Source organism: Pleurodeles waltl, chromosome 6, assembly GCF_031143425.1.
Source record: "Pleurodeles waltl isolate 20211129_DDA chromosome 6, aPleWal1.hap1.20221129, whole genome shotgun sequence".
Lineage (NCBI taxonomy): Eukaryota > Metazoa > Chordata > Amphibia > Caudata > Salamandridae > Pleurodeles > Pleurodeles waltl.
Window position 1 is genome coordinate 608,469,074 of NC_090445.1, and position 17,511 is coordinate 608,486,584.

The 17,511-nt window shown below is 43.9% G+C and overlaps 1 protein-coding gene across 1 annotated transcript in view; it reads right to left on the bottom strand.

Moving 5' to 3' along the window:
- Positions 1-17,511, bottom strand: part of CACNA1S (calcium voltage-gated channel subunit alpha1 S) — a 381,085-nt gene that overhangs the window by 164,356 nt on the left and 199,218 nt on the right. Inside the window, exons 20-21 of the mRNA XM_069238889.1 lie at positions 16,222-16,328; positions 11,766-11,853 (exon numbers count right to left, since the gene is read on the bottom strand). Coding sequence (XP_069094990.1) covers positions 11,766-11,853; positions 16,222-16,328 — 195 coding nt within the window. The remainder of the gene's footprint in view (positions 1-11,765; positions 11,854-16,221; positions 16,329-17,511) is intronic.

Consider the following 17,511-nt stretch of genomic DNA (forward strand, 5'->3'; position numbering starts at 1 on the left):
CAGGATCCACTACCTCACCCATTTCCCCCTTCCTTAAAGCCCACAGGCCCAACTCCTTCTCCATATCTCCCCCTAACCAAGTCTCCCCCTCTGCGTTGAAAAACTTTAAGCACAAACTTACCAGGCAACATCCAGAGCTACTTCTCGTGGTCACTTATTACAATGCCCAAAAAGGCTCGAAAAAGACAGATCTTATCTTCTTCAATAAACGCCCTGCTAAATGGAACACCCTCCTCACTACTCACCTCCACCCCTCTAAAACTACTAATATCCCATACGGTAGCAAACTCTCTATCTCCAGTTCCCCGGCTTTCCAGGGAAACGTCATCATCTCCATCTTCAGAAATTGAACCATCATGATTCAAGCAAATTACTCCAACCTTTGTTCCTTTGAATCCTTATTCCCCTCCCTTAAGTCAGCACTCCCTCACCCCCTGCCACCAAACCCCACCACCACTATCCCCCCCAACACCACCCCCTGCTCCCAGAGTAGACAGACCCATCCTGTCTGACCCACTCATCCCCATTATCCCCTTTCACCCTAACCGTGCCCCTTACTCCCGTAACCCCAAAACTCTCAATCACAACTTCTGCGCTGTCTCCCATCCCAAACTTCCTTGATCTTCCCTCAAACACCCCGAACCTCCCCACGACTCCCCCTCCACTGTCTCCCCTCCCACCCCCCTTTTCCCCCAGCCCTCCTCTAGACCAAACTTGTTGAACTGTAGAGATACTCATATCAAGCCTGCCCCCCCATCATCTCTAACCCTTATCCTGAATCTAACCCCTCTCACCCCACAACTGCCTCTTTTAACCTTCTGCCCAGTGATCTTATATCCCATCTGAAACAGCCCCAGCCCCAAGCGAAGAGGAACTTTATCTCCCAACCCCCCACCCCTAAACCCACTCCCTCCACAAAAATCAATGAACGACTCTCCAACCTTGAATCCCAACTAGAACTCATCATTCAAGGCATCAACAAGATAGCGAGAAGCCGCTACCCACTGATACTCCCAGTGCCGACCCAGACACTCACGCCTCCGTCGGTCAACAACTCCTCACAGAGTATCCGCTGGCCCTCTAGACCCTTTCTTCAAAACACCTCGAGACCAAGAAGAACAATCTCTCCTTTATCTCTCAAGGAAGCTACTAAACTCGCTCACTCCTACAACCCGCCCTTCCCTACCCTGAATCCCCCTTCTAACATACAGGTCATCACTGGTCTCAGGAGACAACATATACAGCCTCCCTCTCCCAGACGCCCTGCTCACCTCGTTAATATCCCCCCATTCCCTTCCAGGCCAGAACCAAAGATCCAACCGCGCACTAACTGCATGCTCAAACTGCAGATCAGCAGTCAAACACGCTAAGGATCTTGCTGACGCTATCCTCAACCATAACATTGACATTGCCTTCATCATAGAGACCTGGCTAACCGAACTCTCGCAACCGATCATGGACACCCTCGTCCCTCCTGGCTACTCTATTTCCAACAAAGAGAGAAATGACCGCCCAGGGGGGAGGCATTGCCATCATCCACAAAAATACCATAGAAATAGATTTGAAAGACTCTTTCAATTTCAACTCCTGCGAACACCTGAATGCCTTCACAAAGACCAGCGACAACTCTAAGGTGACCTTCCACCTTCTCTACCACCCCTCTAACGCCCAACCTTTTGCGGATCACCTAGCTGACCTAATAACGCTCTGCTCCCTCTCCGACCCCAACTTCATTATCTTGGGTGATCTCAACCTTCGCTGGAACGATGAGAACAATGCACTCATCCAAACCCTAAATGACCTTCACAGCAACAACCTTTCCCAACACTGCAAGGGCCAAACCCACATCGAAGGCGCTACACTGAATGCGATAATAGCACATAAAGATTCACTCACGGTCGATGATATCCTTCCTGTCGACTGGTCAGATCATCACATCATCCTTTTCCATCTCAACTGTATCCCCCAAAAATCTTTTAGTTGGAAAAGAAGTGTCAGCCAAATCCCCCTATCTACCCTGGAAGAAAAAAATCATCTCCCTTCTTCCCCCCTTCGACCAATCTCTACACGACGGATTTAACCACCCACTACAACTCAACTATAACTACCATACTTGATCAGCTAGCCCCTCTAAAACTGAAAAGACTGCGAAACACCATCCAGAGCTTGGTTCAACAATGACCTCAATTCAGAGAGAAGACAACTCAGAGCTGCTGAAAGACTTTGGAGATCCAACCCCTCCTCCACCCACTTGGAGCAGCTCAGAAGAGCACGGAGAAGTTACAAAAAACACGTACACGTACAAAAAAAGATCCTTTTTCATGAATGCCCTTGACAGAGGCATAAACCGCCCAAAGAAACTCTTTAACATCATTAAATAACAAACTACCAAACCTGCTCCCAACCCCTTACCTACGACCACAAACACTTGCGTTAACTTTGCCAAATTTTTCAACGATAAAATCACGGAGATTGAACTTTCCCTAGCACTGGACACCCCCCCAACATTGTGCCCCACCTTCCTTCCACTAACAATTTTGTCCCTGCTCCATACCTCTCTGACAACCCGCCCCCCAAAACTGAAATCACTCTCCCCATCCGGACACAGCTGTCGGCCCCCGCAAGCTGGAGATCTTTCCAACTCATCCTGGTATCGGACATCTCTAAACTTATGTCCACCTCCAAAACTTCCTCCCACCTAGCCGACCCCCTCCCTTCCTCCCTGGCAAAAAAACTCCACCAGTCCCTCTCCCCTACATGGACTATGATCATCAATAGCTCCCTTCAGATTGGCATGTTTCCTGACTGCCTAAAACTAGGCCAAATCACGCCTATTTAAAAAAAAAAAACAGGAGCCGACCCGAACAACCTCCACAACTACAGAGACCTGTCTCCAACCTTCCCTTCCTGGCCAAAGTTCTTGAAAAATGTTCTCTCCAACAACTAACGCAACATATTGATACCAACAACCTCCTCAATCCTCTTCAATCAGGCTTCCGGAAAGGCTGTAGCACAGAATCAGCCATCCTTAACATAGTAGATGACCTCCACAACTCCCTTGACTCCGACCGACCTTGCCTACTGATTCTCCTTGATCTAACAGCGGCCTTTGACACTGTTGACCACAAACTCCTTCTCGACTCCCTCCAAAAAAGACTAGGCATTGAAGGTACTGTCCTCTGCTGGTTTTCCTCATTCTTACAAAACCGAATGCAACAAGTAAAACTTCTCAACTCAACCTCACCCACCTTCCTAATTACCAGAGGGGTCCCCCAAGGATCTGTCCTCTCTCCAACTCTCTTCAACATATACATGGACCCTCTTACCACTATCCTTACTCAAGCCAATATCCCCTTCCATCTCTATGCGGATGACACGCAACTCTATATTGAACTATCCTCCTTAGAAGACCTCCACTGTCTGAACAATACCCTTAAAGAAGCCCTCTGTTGGATCTCTCATAACCATCTCAAACTTAATCACGACAAGATGGAAACACTCCTCCTCTCGAAATCTAACCAGCTTCCTCAACTGCAAGAATGGCTAAAATCTATTGACGCACTCAAATGTACTCTCGCCCCTTCTAGCACAGTCAAATCCCTGGGAATTTCTCTGGACTCCAACCTGACTATGCAGGACCACATCAAGACAAACGCTAACAACGCCTTCCTCAACCTTAAAATTCTTCACAAAATCAAATCCTTCATTCGCCAGGATAACCTCAAACAGGCCACTCAAGCACTGGCACTCTCAAGAATAGACTATGGGATCTCCATTCTTACTGGCACGGCCAAATCCCGACTCGCCGCTATGAGGTCCACTCTTCATGCAGCTGCCAGACTAGTGACGGGAATTAAAAAATTTGACCACATCTCCCTCAGCCTTGAAGAGTCTTCAATGGCTCCCGACTGAGGCCCGTTGCCTGTTCCGCACTGCTTGCCTAACACACAAAGCCCTTCCCACTGGGAAACCTGGATACCTCACAAATAAGCTAGTGAAAGCTGATCAAACCAGATCTCTGAGAAGCACAAACTCACTCCTCCTCCTCCTACTGAAATCCAACAAGCAAAAAACTTGGTCATGCTCCTTCTCAAACAACGCTCAGAGAATATGGAACTCCTTACCCATTCACATCAGATCGAACCCTTCCCATCTGACCTCCAAGAAGCTACTGAAAGAATACCTCCTAAACCAACCCTCACATCAATAAGGGTCTCTCACTCCCCACCCCAACATCCTCGGATCGCTACCCTTCTATTCATGCGAACCCCTCTGTAATATCATTCTGTAATGTGACTCTTGACTTTTCACATGTTTTTCTTGTGTTTATTATCGATTCTGTTGTAAAGCGCTCTGATACCCTCTCGGTCTTGCCAGAGCTAAAGAAAACTCTCAAATAAATAAAAAAAGAAGACACGAATGAAGATGAATTGAGCGATGGAGAACGGACAGGGGAAAGGAGGTTTAAAAGAAAGAGTGGCAAGTCGAAAATACACAGGACCAGAATGGGCATACGCCACAACAAGTGATTGGCAGAACGAGTTTATGTCCTTTTGTTTTGATAGAGAAGTTCCAAACCAGTATTTTGATGCAACTTGAAGGAGAGAAACAATAGACTGTGTTTTCGAACAAAGAAAAGAGATTGAGATTACTGATTCTACCGGAAAAGACATTAAAAGCCTGATGTGACACATAAATCCTGGAGATGACCAGCTGCTAACCGATTTTGACAAAGGAAGTGAAGGGGTCCTGTGTGTGAAGTTGAAGTGTGAAGAAAAGAAGTATATTTTTTATTTTTTATTTTTGTGTTGCATATTATTTAAGAGTTGAAATTCTGCTTTCCGATTCTTTACAGATCATGGCTAGTTTAGATAACATTAGGAACATTAGGTATTGTAGATATTGGACTGTAGGAATGGCGATTGTGTGTGTAATATTGTTTATAATAAGGATTGTGGGAATGTCAGTTCATGAGATGAAAGAAGCAAAGGTTATATCTGTTCATGAAACTACTAACCGTTATAGAGAAGTTTAAATTAGATGAGCAATATTTGCATGATTATACTAACGCAAAGGGAGAGTTGTCTTCTAACGTCTTTGTTAGAAATGGGGTTTCTGGTTGGCTAGGGTATGCACCTCAGCCAGGCAGAACTTACCCACGCTAGTCAGGGCAAGGGAGTTACACATCCAAGATAACCCCTGCTCGCCCCCTTGGTAGCTTGGCACGAGCAGTCGGCTTAACCTGGAGGCAATGTGTAAAGCGTTTGCACAACACACACAACACATGTGACGCAATATCCCCACCACAAAGGAAACACAACACCAGATTATATGAAAATATACTGTATTGTACACAAGGCAATTATCAGACCAAACATCACATATCAATACTATCCTGCTACCTTAGCAGTTGTCAGAACGTTACACATTAGTTACTCTGCAACCTAGCAGTAGTCACACATAACACACAGGTTACTCAGTATTCTGCAACATAAGCAGTAGTCAGGAAAACACGTTATTACATCACAGCACTTGTCATAAGAATATCATAAAATGCCCATAGTAGGAACATTAGAAAACATATGGCAAGTTAGAAAAACATATTAGCAAGCATGTCCATAAAAGGAACATTTCCACACACATATGTAAAAACATCAAACGCAGGTAGGTAATATATGAATCAAACAAAAGTCTGTAGAAAGAACTTTGGTTTGCAACTATATTGGTCCTTTAAACAGTACCTGGTTGGATAAAGGCACTTCCAGTGCCTAGAAGGCGAACAATGGGGCCCCCTGCGCTCCTATGTGCAAAACGGGGGCCTCCCTTATACTCTGGGGTCAGAGGAGGGCGACATGCACCTCCTCTCTTTTATAGACAGGCCCCTCCGGGGACCATGATTACTGGGGGCCCCCCAGGACCTCAACCGGCCCTCACGAGGGAGGCCAAAGCCAGCAAAAACAACTTAGGGCAGGAGGGGGGCACCACGCACCCCCTCTGGTTTAATGACAGGCCCCTCCCGGGACTCGCGATCTCTGGGGGCCCCCCCGGGCCTCCACTGGCCCTTCCACCAAGGGGGGGGCCCTCAATAATGCCCGTTTTACTTAACAGCAAAAAAGGAGCTTCCTGCTCCTAACGCAGAGGCCAGCGGGAAGGGGGCACTCCCCGCGCCTTCCCCTGGTCCTGCCGTGAAGCCACAAGAAGATCAGACCCCTCCTGGGGCCCGAGCAGACACTCGCCTGCACCTGATGCGGTGCGCGAGTGTTCTTCCAGCTTCCCGGGCCGCTGCGGTGATCTTATTTAATGGGGCACAATGCAGCAAGGAGCCTACGAGCTCCCAAGGCTCCGTAAGCGCGCTGCGGCAGCCGCAACCACGGATAAGCACCCCTCGTGAAGAAATGAATGCAGGGGTCAGGGGCCACAGCACCCTGCCCCTGGGGAGCAGAATCTGAAGACAAGGTCCTCAGGTGGAAGGCCCAGCTACAGGCCAGCACAAGGGAAAGGCAGCAAGTGGCAAGTCCTTCACAGTGACCAGGCAGGTCACAGGTCAGCACAGCAGCAGCAGTCCATGGCGGTTCCTGGTGAGTCCTTTCAGCCTTTGGTGTCCAGTTTCAAGATGATTCCAAGAGTCTCCAAATTGTGTGGAAAATTCCCCTGTACTTATAGTCAGTTCTTACAGTGTTTTACAATGGTAGGGAGAGTAGGTTCCAGCCAGTTACAACTGGTTCTGGGAGTGTCCCCTCTCTCCTTTCAGCACAGGCTCCAAACATCAGTGGGGGGTTAACAACCCTATTGTGTGAGGCCAGGGCACAGTCTTTACAAATGCAGGTGTGCCCCCCGCCTCTCCCTTCTCTCAGCCCAGGAAGACTATTCAGTATGCAGATGCACCTCTGTGACACCTCCACCCTCCATGTGTACAGGCTGTCTGAAAAGTATGCACAAAGCCCCAACTGTCACTCTGCCCAGACGTGGATTGGAGTCAAGCTGCAAAACACCAGAGTCATAAGCACAGATAAATGCGCACTTTCTAGAAGTGGCATTTCTGCGATAGTAATAAAAAATACACCCACACCAGTAAGCAGCATTTATTATCACCATCACAACCATACCAAACACGCCTACGCTACCCCTCATAAATCAGACCATACCCCTTACACATAAGGCAGGGCATTTCTAAAGCAATCCTATGAGAAGGCAGCACTCACAGCAGTGAGACACCAAGTTAGACTGTTTGTCACTACTAGGACAGGCCATGCAATATGGCACATGTCCTGCCTTTCTACATACATGGCACCCTGCCCATAGGGCTAGCTACGGCGTACCTTAGGGGTGACTTACATGTAGTAAAAGGGGAGTTCTGGGCCTGGCAAGTAAATTTAGATGCCAGGTCCCTGTGGCAGAAAACTGCGCACACAGGCCCTGTGCTAGCAGGCCTGAGACAGGTTTGAAAGTCTACTTCAGTGGGTGGCGCAAGCAGCACTGCAGGCCCACTAGTATTATTTAATTTACAGGCCCTGGGTATAAAGATACCACTGTACAAGGGACTTATAGGTAAATTAAATATGCCAATTAGGTATAAGCCAATCATACCAACTTTAGATGGGAGAGCACCTGCACTTTAGCACTGGTCAGCAGTGACAAAGTGCTCAGAGTCCTAGAGCCAACAACGAGAGGTCAGAAAAACCAGGAGGAAGGAGGCGAAAAGACTGGGGATGACCCTGCGTAAGGCAAAAAGTCTAACAGTCTTTTATTGTTTATTGAGTGAATATGTGGAAACGATGGATGCAAAGGAGTGTCTTGTGTGTACGCAAATACCTTCCTCTGTGGAAGAAGGGGTTACTTATCATAGTCTACCTCTGACTTACGGTATAACTTGTAGTTTGTTACTAACTCGATTCTATAATCAAGCACATATTCAGTATTTCTACTCAAATTACGAGTTAGTATATTCCTTTGTTCCTATAATTCGATATTTGAGTAAGCTAGTTAAGGATCATGATTTAGTATTAGTAAGAGGATTCTTTGAGCCTACACTAACATTTGACACAGCTTATGCGCATCGTAACAATTTAACTTGCTTATTAACTCCCAAGAAAAAGAGCTTCATTGGGCATACTAATGATAGGCGAAAAGCATTAAAAGAAAAACTAGAAAAAGGATTAGAGAAAAGGACTTACAAAAATGATTATGCTTATAATGCCATTAAAACACAAGGAAATTTAGCTCTAGATGCATTACATGTAGGGAAGCTTTGTATATATAGGCCAAAGTCAAGCACTGACACTTTATTTGTGGGAACGAGTGAATGTAGGCATGAGTTTTTGTTTCAGAGTAAGTGGACGTTCATGTTGAATGGTGCCGGCCCTGTGATTCCTGGGATCTATTATATTTGTGGACTTAATGCTTATTACCGTCTCCCTAAGGGAAGGTATGGGACATGTTACTTGGGAATAGTGTTCCCTAAAATGTATCAAATAGATGATTTAAAGAAAATACCGAAAATGGCTGAGTTACACAGAGTGAGACAAAGAAGAGAAACAGCCTCTGCAATAGTAGGGGATAGTTTTGGAGCAGTAATTCCTTCAGTAGGAGTTATATGAAATACAAACAAGATTTGAAAGTTATCAACTATAGTAGATAATATGTTAACTAATTTTACAGGAACTACATTATTACTAAAAACACTGAGTTAGCTGCGGATAGAGCTATGACGCTTCAAAACAGGCTTGCCTTAGACATAATATTGGCGAAAGACAGAGGGGTCTGCAAAATGATTAATGAGAGGCACTGTTGTTCATACATACCTGCAAATGAGAAAGAAGTAAAAAAAATTGCTTACTAATTTAACTAATGCAAGTAAGGATTTAAAGGAGCTGAAAGAACCAGGAGTTTGGGAAAAAGTAGGAAATGGATTTGTCACACTAGGCAATTGGTTCAGTCAAATTTGGGGTGGGATATTGTGGAAAATTGTTCAAGGAATATTAATTGTGATCACTTTTATATTAGGATTATGGGAGCATGTAAATTATGGCACAAAAATCAATTAAAAAGAGCTAAAAATAATCAGAGGAGGGAACAACTGCCCAGAAGAAGAATCTATAGGGAAAATAGAAACAGAAGAGATCAAAATGTAACTGAAAGTAATTTGTAATGATTGACAGAAGAAAGGTGTGATGACATATTTAGTCATTAGAGAAGGGACTGTTGCAGCAGATATGCTAGTATGAGAAATATTTGAATGATTTGCGTATACATACTAATGAGAAATAACAAATTAAGCTAAAAATCGAAAATAACGTGTAATGTGTAAAATGTGCCCACGGGGAGTGGTCACCATATGTGTTAACAGTACTAAAATAATGTGGAATTTATGAAATTCTTGTATTATGTCATAATTAATGAGATAACCTATGTTTTATGATGCTTCGTATCCTTAACTTAGCCAAACTAGAGGCCTGGTCGGCACTGGGCCTTGTTTGCTTAAACGTGTAGAAGCGATGAGCTCCCGAGGACTGGAACTGGAGAAAAGAACTTTGAACTGTACAGAGTTCAGTGACGAGCACTCCTAGAGAAATCTGTAAACTCACCAGCAGACAGGAGATGATCAGAACAAATTGATACAATTATGTGTAGAGTAGGCTAAATGTACTTTCCCAGGACTTGAACAATGGAGCTACTGACTAAGAGCTGGGGGCAACAATTTTGTTACCTGAAGAGCCGGATTATGTTCTCATCGACAGAAGGATCAATCATTTTAATGGAACTTGACTCTCAACATAATGTAGACAAGTGGTAAACAAAAACTATAGGTTAGAGTCATAACCCCTGAAAAGGTTGACCAATTGGTAAATTGTGGGACGGATTGAGAGATCCTAATAAAAAGTCATGACATGAGAGGAAAAATCAGAATGGAGACGTGAAAGCTGATGACGTCAGGAGACGTTGTCCGAAGTGCTGAAGTTTGGGCTTGCTCCCTGTGAGCCCCAGCCTAGCTGATGACTGATGACCTGGAGAGGAAGACTAGCTTGTTGCTGATCTATCTTAGATAGGTAGCTATAACTTGACTGACTAATGTGTGCTTTTCCTTCTAGGTATCAAATGCGCTGCTTAGAAATGTTTTTCTTTTGAGTTAGATTTTTCCAAATTATTGGTTTTTGACTCAATTTTTTCGCATGAAGACCCACATGCTGATGCTATTCGGAGTTAGGTAAGCTGACAAGGGTGACTAATGGTGACTAACTTAGACTGACTGACTCACATTGCTGAATTATTCAATGTTTATGAATTTGCTAAACCTAGATTAATGTTGAATTGCTTATTAATAAAATCTTGATTAATTATTTGCTTGAGATGCTAATAAAGTTTAATTAATCATGGATTCATTGAATAAAGGTTTTTGATTAGAATTGTAATTAATAGGGAATAAAAGAAACTAACCTTTTCGGGGGTGATGGTGTTTTATTGCTAGACTAGATTTTGGTATTGCATGCACATTAGATTTTGTTGTTAATGTTTTCACTAGTCACCACTTGGCTAGGATACTCTATGCGATACAAAAGATTCATCGACCTACATGTGTCCCCTTGTAAGTTTACTTACTAAGGAAAGGGCGCTCTAGCAGTTACATTACAATTGGATAATCAGTTGGACTCCACTGTGTTACACGTTTTGAGTACCAATCTCCTACCTGCGTCTCTCATGTTTGCATCAAAAAGATGATGGCCCACAGATATATTATGAGCTTTCCTGACAGGTTGATAGGTTCATAGTGATAGTAATCACATGTAAAGCATGATGACTTCATTAACCATGGTGAAGATATATGTGGTTTTCAGAGTAACAGGCCATTTTGGAATCTAATTTCCCGATCACTCACTTCAGCTTTGAATCAATCCTACTTGAATGTCAGCACTTGTCAAACGTAGTGGCTTATACTGCATGACTAAGAGCCTCATTACGAGGCTAGCGGTCTTAAGACCGCCAGCCTCGCGATGGCAGTCGGACCGCCGCAGACAGGGTGGTCCGACCGCCCCATTATGACCGTGGCAGAGCAGCCATGGTCAAACCGCAGACACCGCCAGGCTGCAGCCAGCCTGCAGCCTAGCGGTCCTGGCGGTTGTAATCCACGGGGCAGTACTGCCCTGGGGATTACGAGTCCCCAACCTCCGGCCATTTCATGGCAGTAAACACCGCCATGGAAAGGCTGGCAGAATGGGGGTTTTGGGGGGCACCTGTGGGCCCCTGCACTGCCCATACATTTGAGAGAGAGACATAATGAGTACTAGGATTTATCTGATAAATGTTACTTTGCATGTAAGGCTTTGCAGTGTGGTCTCCATGCCTACTTGGTGTATAGGTTTAGGGCATCCAGAGAATTGAGTAGCTCTCATTGTAACTCTGTTTTTATGGAAACAGAAAAGATTTAAAAAAAATAATTGACTAAGTATTTTAAGTTGCATCCCCCAAAAAATTGCTTACGTTGCCAGTTAGGTTTGACATATTTGGTAAAATTTAGGAACTATCTAAAACAAACTTCCTTTCATAATTTCTGGAAATTGATTTAAGTTCTGACCACTGTTCTTCTTTTTGTCCTGGATTTGTAATTGTGTGGGATATTTTCAGCTTTTTAGAGCTGTCTAATTCCTGATCAATCTTCTTTTTGTTGGGGGCTGGTTGTACTTTGGCAAACGTTCTGTTATCCCTGTGCCCCATTTATGCCACTGATTACACAGGAATAACTGGTACTAATGTCATAGTTCACCTCTCACCTTTAGTCCTTTTGCTCTGTTGATGGCTCTCAATGGACGGAGGACTCTTAGGACCCTCAAAATTTTCACCACAGATATGGCACTAGACCTGTACAAAGACAGAAGAGAGGGTAAGGAAGGCAGGGCATGAGAGAGTGGGAGGCTGATATATGAGAGAGTGACAATAAGAGAGAGAGAAATGGAGAGACAGATAATATAGCCTCTGTCCAAGCAGAGCAAGACTGGAAGAGTTAGAGAGTGTCAGGGAGAGATCAGACTAATAATGGGAAACGTGTGTAACAGAAGCATAGGCTCTGGAAGTAGGGGGGCTGGAACATCCCCAAATTACCCATGCTGGAGCTCAGAAGGTGCATTAGCAATAATGATTACTTTAAATTGTGTTTTCTCTTATCACATTTGCTGCGCATTCCAAGATAAGAGGTCAAGTGTCAGGCTGGGTCTTCTGAAAATGTTCTGTTAATTCTTTTAACATGCAAACTGAGAGGATTTTGTAAAAGGAGCTGTGTGACAATGTTTGTGGGGCACTGGGAATGTAAAAGGAAAGGCTCTAGGATGTCTTTTTTTTTTTTAATAACACAACACAATTTAAATACATGTAAATGAACTGTACCACTATTTCAAAATATATCAGCAGTAAGAAAGAAAACACAAGCAAAGTGAATGGTTTGTAATTCTGATTTGTGATGGTAACAACAATTTCAATAGGGCCAAAACAAATAGACACTTTACTTGGTAATGCACAAATGATAAACACTCACTGAAATGCAATTTTCACAAATTATCATTTGTGTGATATATAATTTTGTCAGTAAAATTGCATGACTGTGCAAATTCAATGGCAATTAAATTGGAAACTGTGCTGTATGTCAATGGAAATGTGCTACCACACCATAGTTTAATATCAGTTTCAGAGTCAAGAAACTTTGTTCGGTTGCAGAGCAGCCATAAAAGTATACACATGCACTAAAAAACAAGCATGCATATTCGAATTTTGTTTCACATTTTCATGGATATGACATAGAAGTGCAGAAAAACGATTTTTTATATTTTCTCCTACAGCTACCCGATGATGAGACTTGTTTTAATGTAAGTTTATTTCTCCATACTTTAGTAGTATATTTGCAACAATGTGTTCCATAATGCACCAGGCTACATACTATACCCTTGCACTCTGCTGCTGAATACATTTGCTTCTTGTGTGATGCTTGGATTTTTCACAATACCTAGGGCTTCAGTGATGTAGCATTATTTGCAGCAGCAAACTCAGAAAATTATCCCAGCTCTACTGTACAGAACACATGAGAGAAGTTACTCAGCAGTTAAGAGGAGCAGATGAGGGAGCTAATAGTTCAGGGAAAATCGATGAAAATAGATATATATTGTGTGTGTGGTGTGTGTGTATAAAGAAGTATGTATGTCAGTGAGGAAACAACAACGAACAAAAATAGTGAGAAAGAAAGAAAGAGTGAGAGTGAGGAGTATAGGAAAGTCAGTAGCCAAGACTAGATTCAATTGTGAAAGCCTTTCTCTTTCACCTTACCAGAGGCAGTAGTACAAATAGGGCATAATACAACTATTTTCGGAATCACGAGAAGTGCTTTTGTAGAATGTCTGTATTTTTTAAAGCATCGAGGCATGCTTAATTAAACACAGAGCTCTATGGCATAAGCAATTTGTTTTTAGGCTTTTTTTCATTTTTGAAAAGCTATCATCTGTGGTTCCACTCACAAGTAAATTCATGTATGCGCAAGTAGGCCTGTCTGGTCTTGAAAACTATTGCGGTTCATAATCTTTACATTCATTCCAATACAAGGAAACCCTATCTGCAATATGCATTCTTTATTAAATGGACAATTGTAGGTAAATGTAAGAGACGGAATAGGAATAAGATCCAGCAGGCAGGAATACCAAAGTGAGAAATGAAGAAGGAGAAAGGGGGCAAGGAGACTGATGACAAAACAAAACAATAATTGAGAAAAGTAGACCTATTGGCTTTGCCAACACTCGTTTATAATGGTGTTGGTAAAACATTGTTGCAAATTTCAAATTATGAAGGTTCTCAATAAAAGTATTAAGTTATTTTGGTTTAGCCAGTGGCAGATTTCAGATATTAACTCCACTAGCAACCAGAACCACAATCATTCAAAAGGTGTAGATAAGGGCTTGTTCTAAAACCTAACTTTGCAATGCTGTAAATCAGTCATGCCAGGAGAACATTGTTTCTTCATTATTCATCAGGATGGAGACCAAAGCCAAAACCAACAACCGAAATCTTATGCCCAATGTACCCCTAGTCTCTGACGACAGCTGTCCTATCCAGATAGGTCCTTCATGCACCATGGTGTAAGTCCTGCCAGTCATCCCAGCTGTCACACCCTGGGGCATGATGGCACGATCCTTCAGCATAACAAATTATATAGATTGATTCATCTCCAAGAGAAATTTCCACAACAGGATGAGAGCAGTCACCGCCTGGATGGAGGCCAGCTGCCTCAAACTCAACACAGACAAAACAAAGATCCTCATAATCGGCTCCACCCCTTCTGCCTGGAACGATTCCTGGTGGCCCACTGCTCTGGGAAACACCCCCACCGACCACACACGCAACCAGGGCATCATCCTGGAAGCATCTCTAGCCATGACCCACCAAGTCAACGCCATCTCTTCGTCATGTTTTCCCACCCACCGACACCTGCAGAAGATTTTCAAGTGGATTCCCTCCAACACAAGGAAGGCAGTCATCCATGCACTTGTCACCAGCAAACTAGACTACGGTAATGCACACTATGCCCGCATCACCAAGAAACTTCAATCGAGACTACAAAGAGTCCAGAATGCAGCAGCCAGACTCTTCCTGGACATCCCCAGACACAGCCGCATCTCCTCCCACCTCAGAGACCTACACTGGTTCTCAGTCAACAAGCCCATCGCATACAAACTCCTGAAGTCACTACACAACATAGCTCAACTACAACATACCTCAACTACCGCCTCGCCTTCTACGTACCCAACAGACATCTCCGCTCCTCCCAGCTGGCCCTTGCAGCCATCCCTAAGATCTGGAAAAGCACAGCAAGAGGAAGATCCTTCTCCTACCTGGCAGCCCGGTCATGGAATACGCTACCTCTAAAGCTCAGGCACATCGCATCACTGAAGCAGTTCAGGAAGGAGCTCAAGATCTAGCTCTTCGACTGAGCAGCATGCCCACAAACAGCATCTTGAGACCCTATGTATGATTAGCCATGCTCCATAAATCTATGATTGATTGATTCATGAATAAAAGTGTACTTATAAGACACATGTAGCTGCACTGAACATCTAACAGGAACGGTTACATCTCAGAGACCCCTATGCAGGGGGAACAAATATTATTTATATAGCAGGTGTAGTGACACTGGTGTCCAGAAGTGTGAGTGCCTCCTGCACTCAAATTAGCTCTCCAGTTTAATACCGACACAGTGCAAGCATGGGTTTAATTTCCTTGAGTGCATCAGAGCCCATGACAGCCAAGACACAGGTTATTAGAGGGTCTTGACCATAGCATTTTATGGTGTTCGGTTTCAGGGTCAGCGGAGGTCGTCCATGCATTACATGTAGTCCGCACAAACCTAAATTCATAGTGCCGGTCCAGGAAAAGTCGGCACATATTGCAGAAGTTGTGAGGCACTCTTACCCAGTTGCTTTCACATTGGGAGTGATGCCCCCAACCCAAAAGTCTATGCCCATGTTTTTCATCTTTCACTGCTCTCCAGCTTTGGGTCACTGAACTCTTTGGGAACACCGCGTGTGGGAAGGGTGATCAAGAACCATTCCACTCTTTAGCGCAGAGAAACATGAAAATAGAATGACACTAAGTTATTGAAAACCTAGGGAGCCAGTTGTGCTAAAAAGCGTGCAGATCTCTTCAGTTTAATCATAGGGCGAGTGCGCCATTCTCTGGGATACTGGTGCATAGTGAACAAAGTCATGTGTGACACTGGTGCATGATGAACAAGGCTACTAAACTGATACTACCACTTAAGAGGATCCAATCTATTACTATCTTATATATCCCAAACAGGCCTATACAGTGGGATTATCCCAGAGCGAGGGACTTGGACCTTTGCCTCCTAGCCAATGGTTAGCAACTCTGGGTACTTCCACTATTGTAGAAAGAAGGAGACAGCCTCTTTGATTGCAAGCAACAATGTCAGATCTCACTGCTCAGGACTACCATAGGTCTCAGAACGCCCTAAAGGCCTGGTTGTTTATCTTAGGGGCAGACCCATTAGCAATGTGTGTTTAATCTACCGCTGGAGTGTAGCGGACTTCAATGACTACAGCACCTTGACACCTTCGGGCATTTGTTGCGCTTTATAAATTCTAGTCAAATCAAATCAACCTTTTAGTGCTTTACACTAACATATCAGGCTCCATTAGACAGAGTGACAGACAGACAGAAAGAGTGGGTCCTTACTCTATGCCAAATGAAACGAGGGAAACGCCCACCACCAAGAGATCCAAGATGTTGAAGCTGTTGCGGCAGAAGGAGCCCTTGTGTAGGAAAGCACCATAGGTGGTCATCTGTGAGAGAAAGGAGGAGAGAGACAGGAGGGAGCATGAGATGCTGAAAGAGAGAGAGAAGTACTGGAGAAGAAAACATTAAAAACTAACAAACTAAAGCCGAAAGGAATCAGATTAAACACCCTGATCGCCCAGTCCTCCGGGAGTCTCCCTTGAAGGTAAAATCATTAGTCATTTCTTACTATTAGATATGGGATGAAACAAGGGAAAGCCCTCAAGAACCAATGAGACTCCACGCAATGACCCGCCCATTTCCTGCCCCAGCATGTGAATCAGAAAGATGGGTAGGGTTTACTGGGATTAATTTGTATACCACTTATCATTTGTAAATTATTTTAAGAGGTATTCAAAGGAATGACAGCACAGAAAATGACAGATAAAATAATCTCTTCTGTACAGTTAAAATAGGGCTGCAAATAAATACAGGAGTAAATAGCTCAGAGAGGAACCCCCATGACCTAACCTACCCTTCACATGCCAGCTGATAATTTTCCTTCATTTCTTTTAACTTGGTCATGTTCCTGGACTGCTAAAAATCAAAAACTTTCAGGTGATGAACAATCAGTAAGCATAGATGTTGAGTCATTTAAATAAAGAAATAGTGGGAGCGACATCATGCATCATTCGGCCCTCCAATGAGATCAATGGGTCAGGTCTCTACCCCAGCCACCACCCATCAAGAGCCTGCTATTTGCTGCTTAGGTGCTAGAGGAAAGGCATAGAGTGAAAACATTAGAAAATCAATATATCTATTAATGCCCTGTCTACTTTCTGGTTCTTGTTGCCTTTAGGATCCCAACTTCAGGGGCATGCGGGGCAGGGGCAGCTGCTGTGTCCGGTTTTCCCTAATTGACACTTCAGCAAATGAGAGGGATTTGAAGAAGAATAAAAAACACACATATTGACAATGGCCCAAGAAGCTCGTGTTACTTTTCTGACAAATGTAGATGACAAAGACTCTGTAGGACAGATGTTTCTTTAGGGACCATCTCTCATATAACAATTGAAATCATACACAGTGCAGAGCAAAAAAAACTCCACCAGAGAGTATAAGCTCAAACGTGGTGGAAAAGGAATGCAATGCGGTAAGAATTTTCAGAATGCCTTGATAGCTCACTTGTTGCTGAATGAGTAGGTCATTTTTCCCCAGGGCTAGCCTGTCTGGGTTCAGGTACAGAGGGGC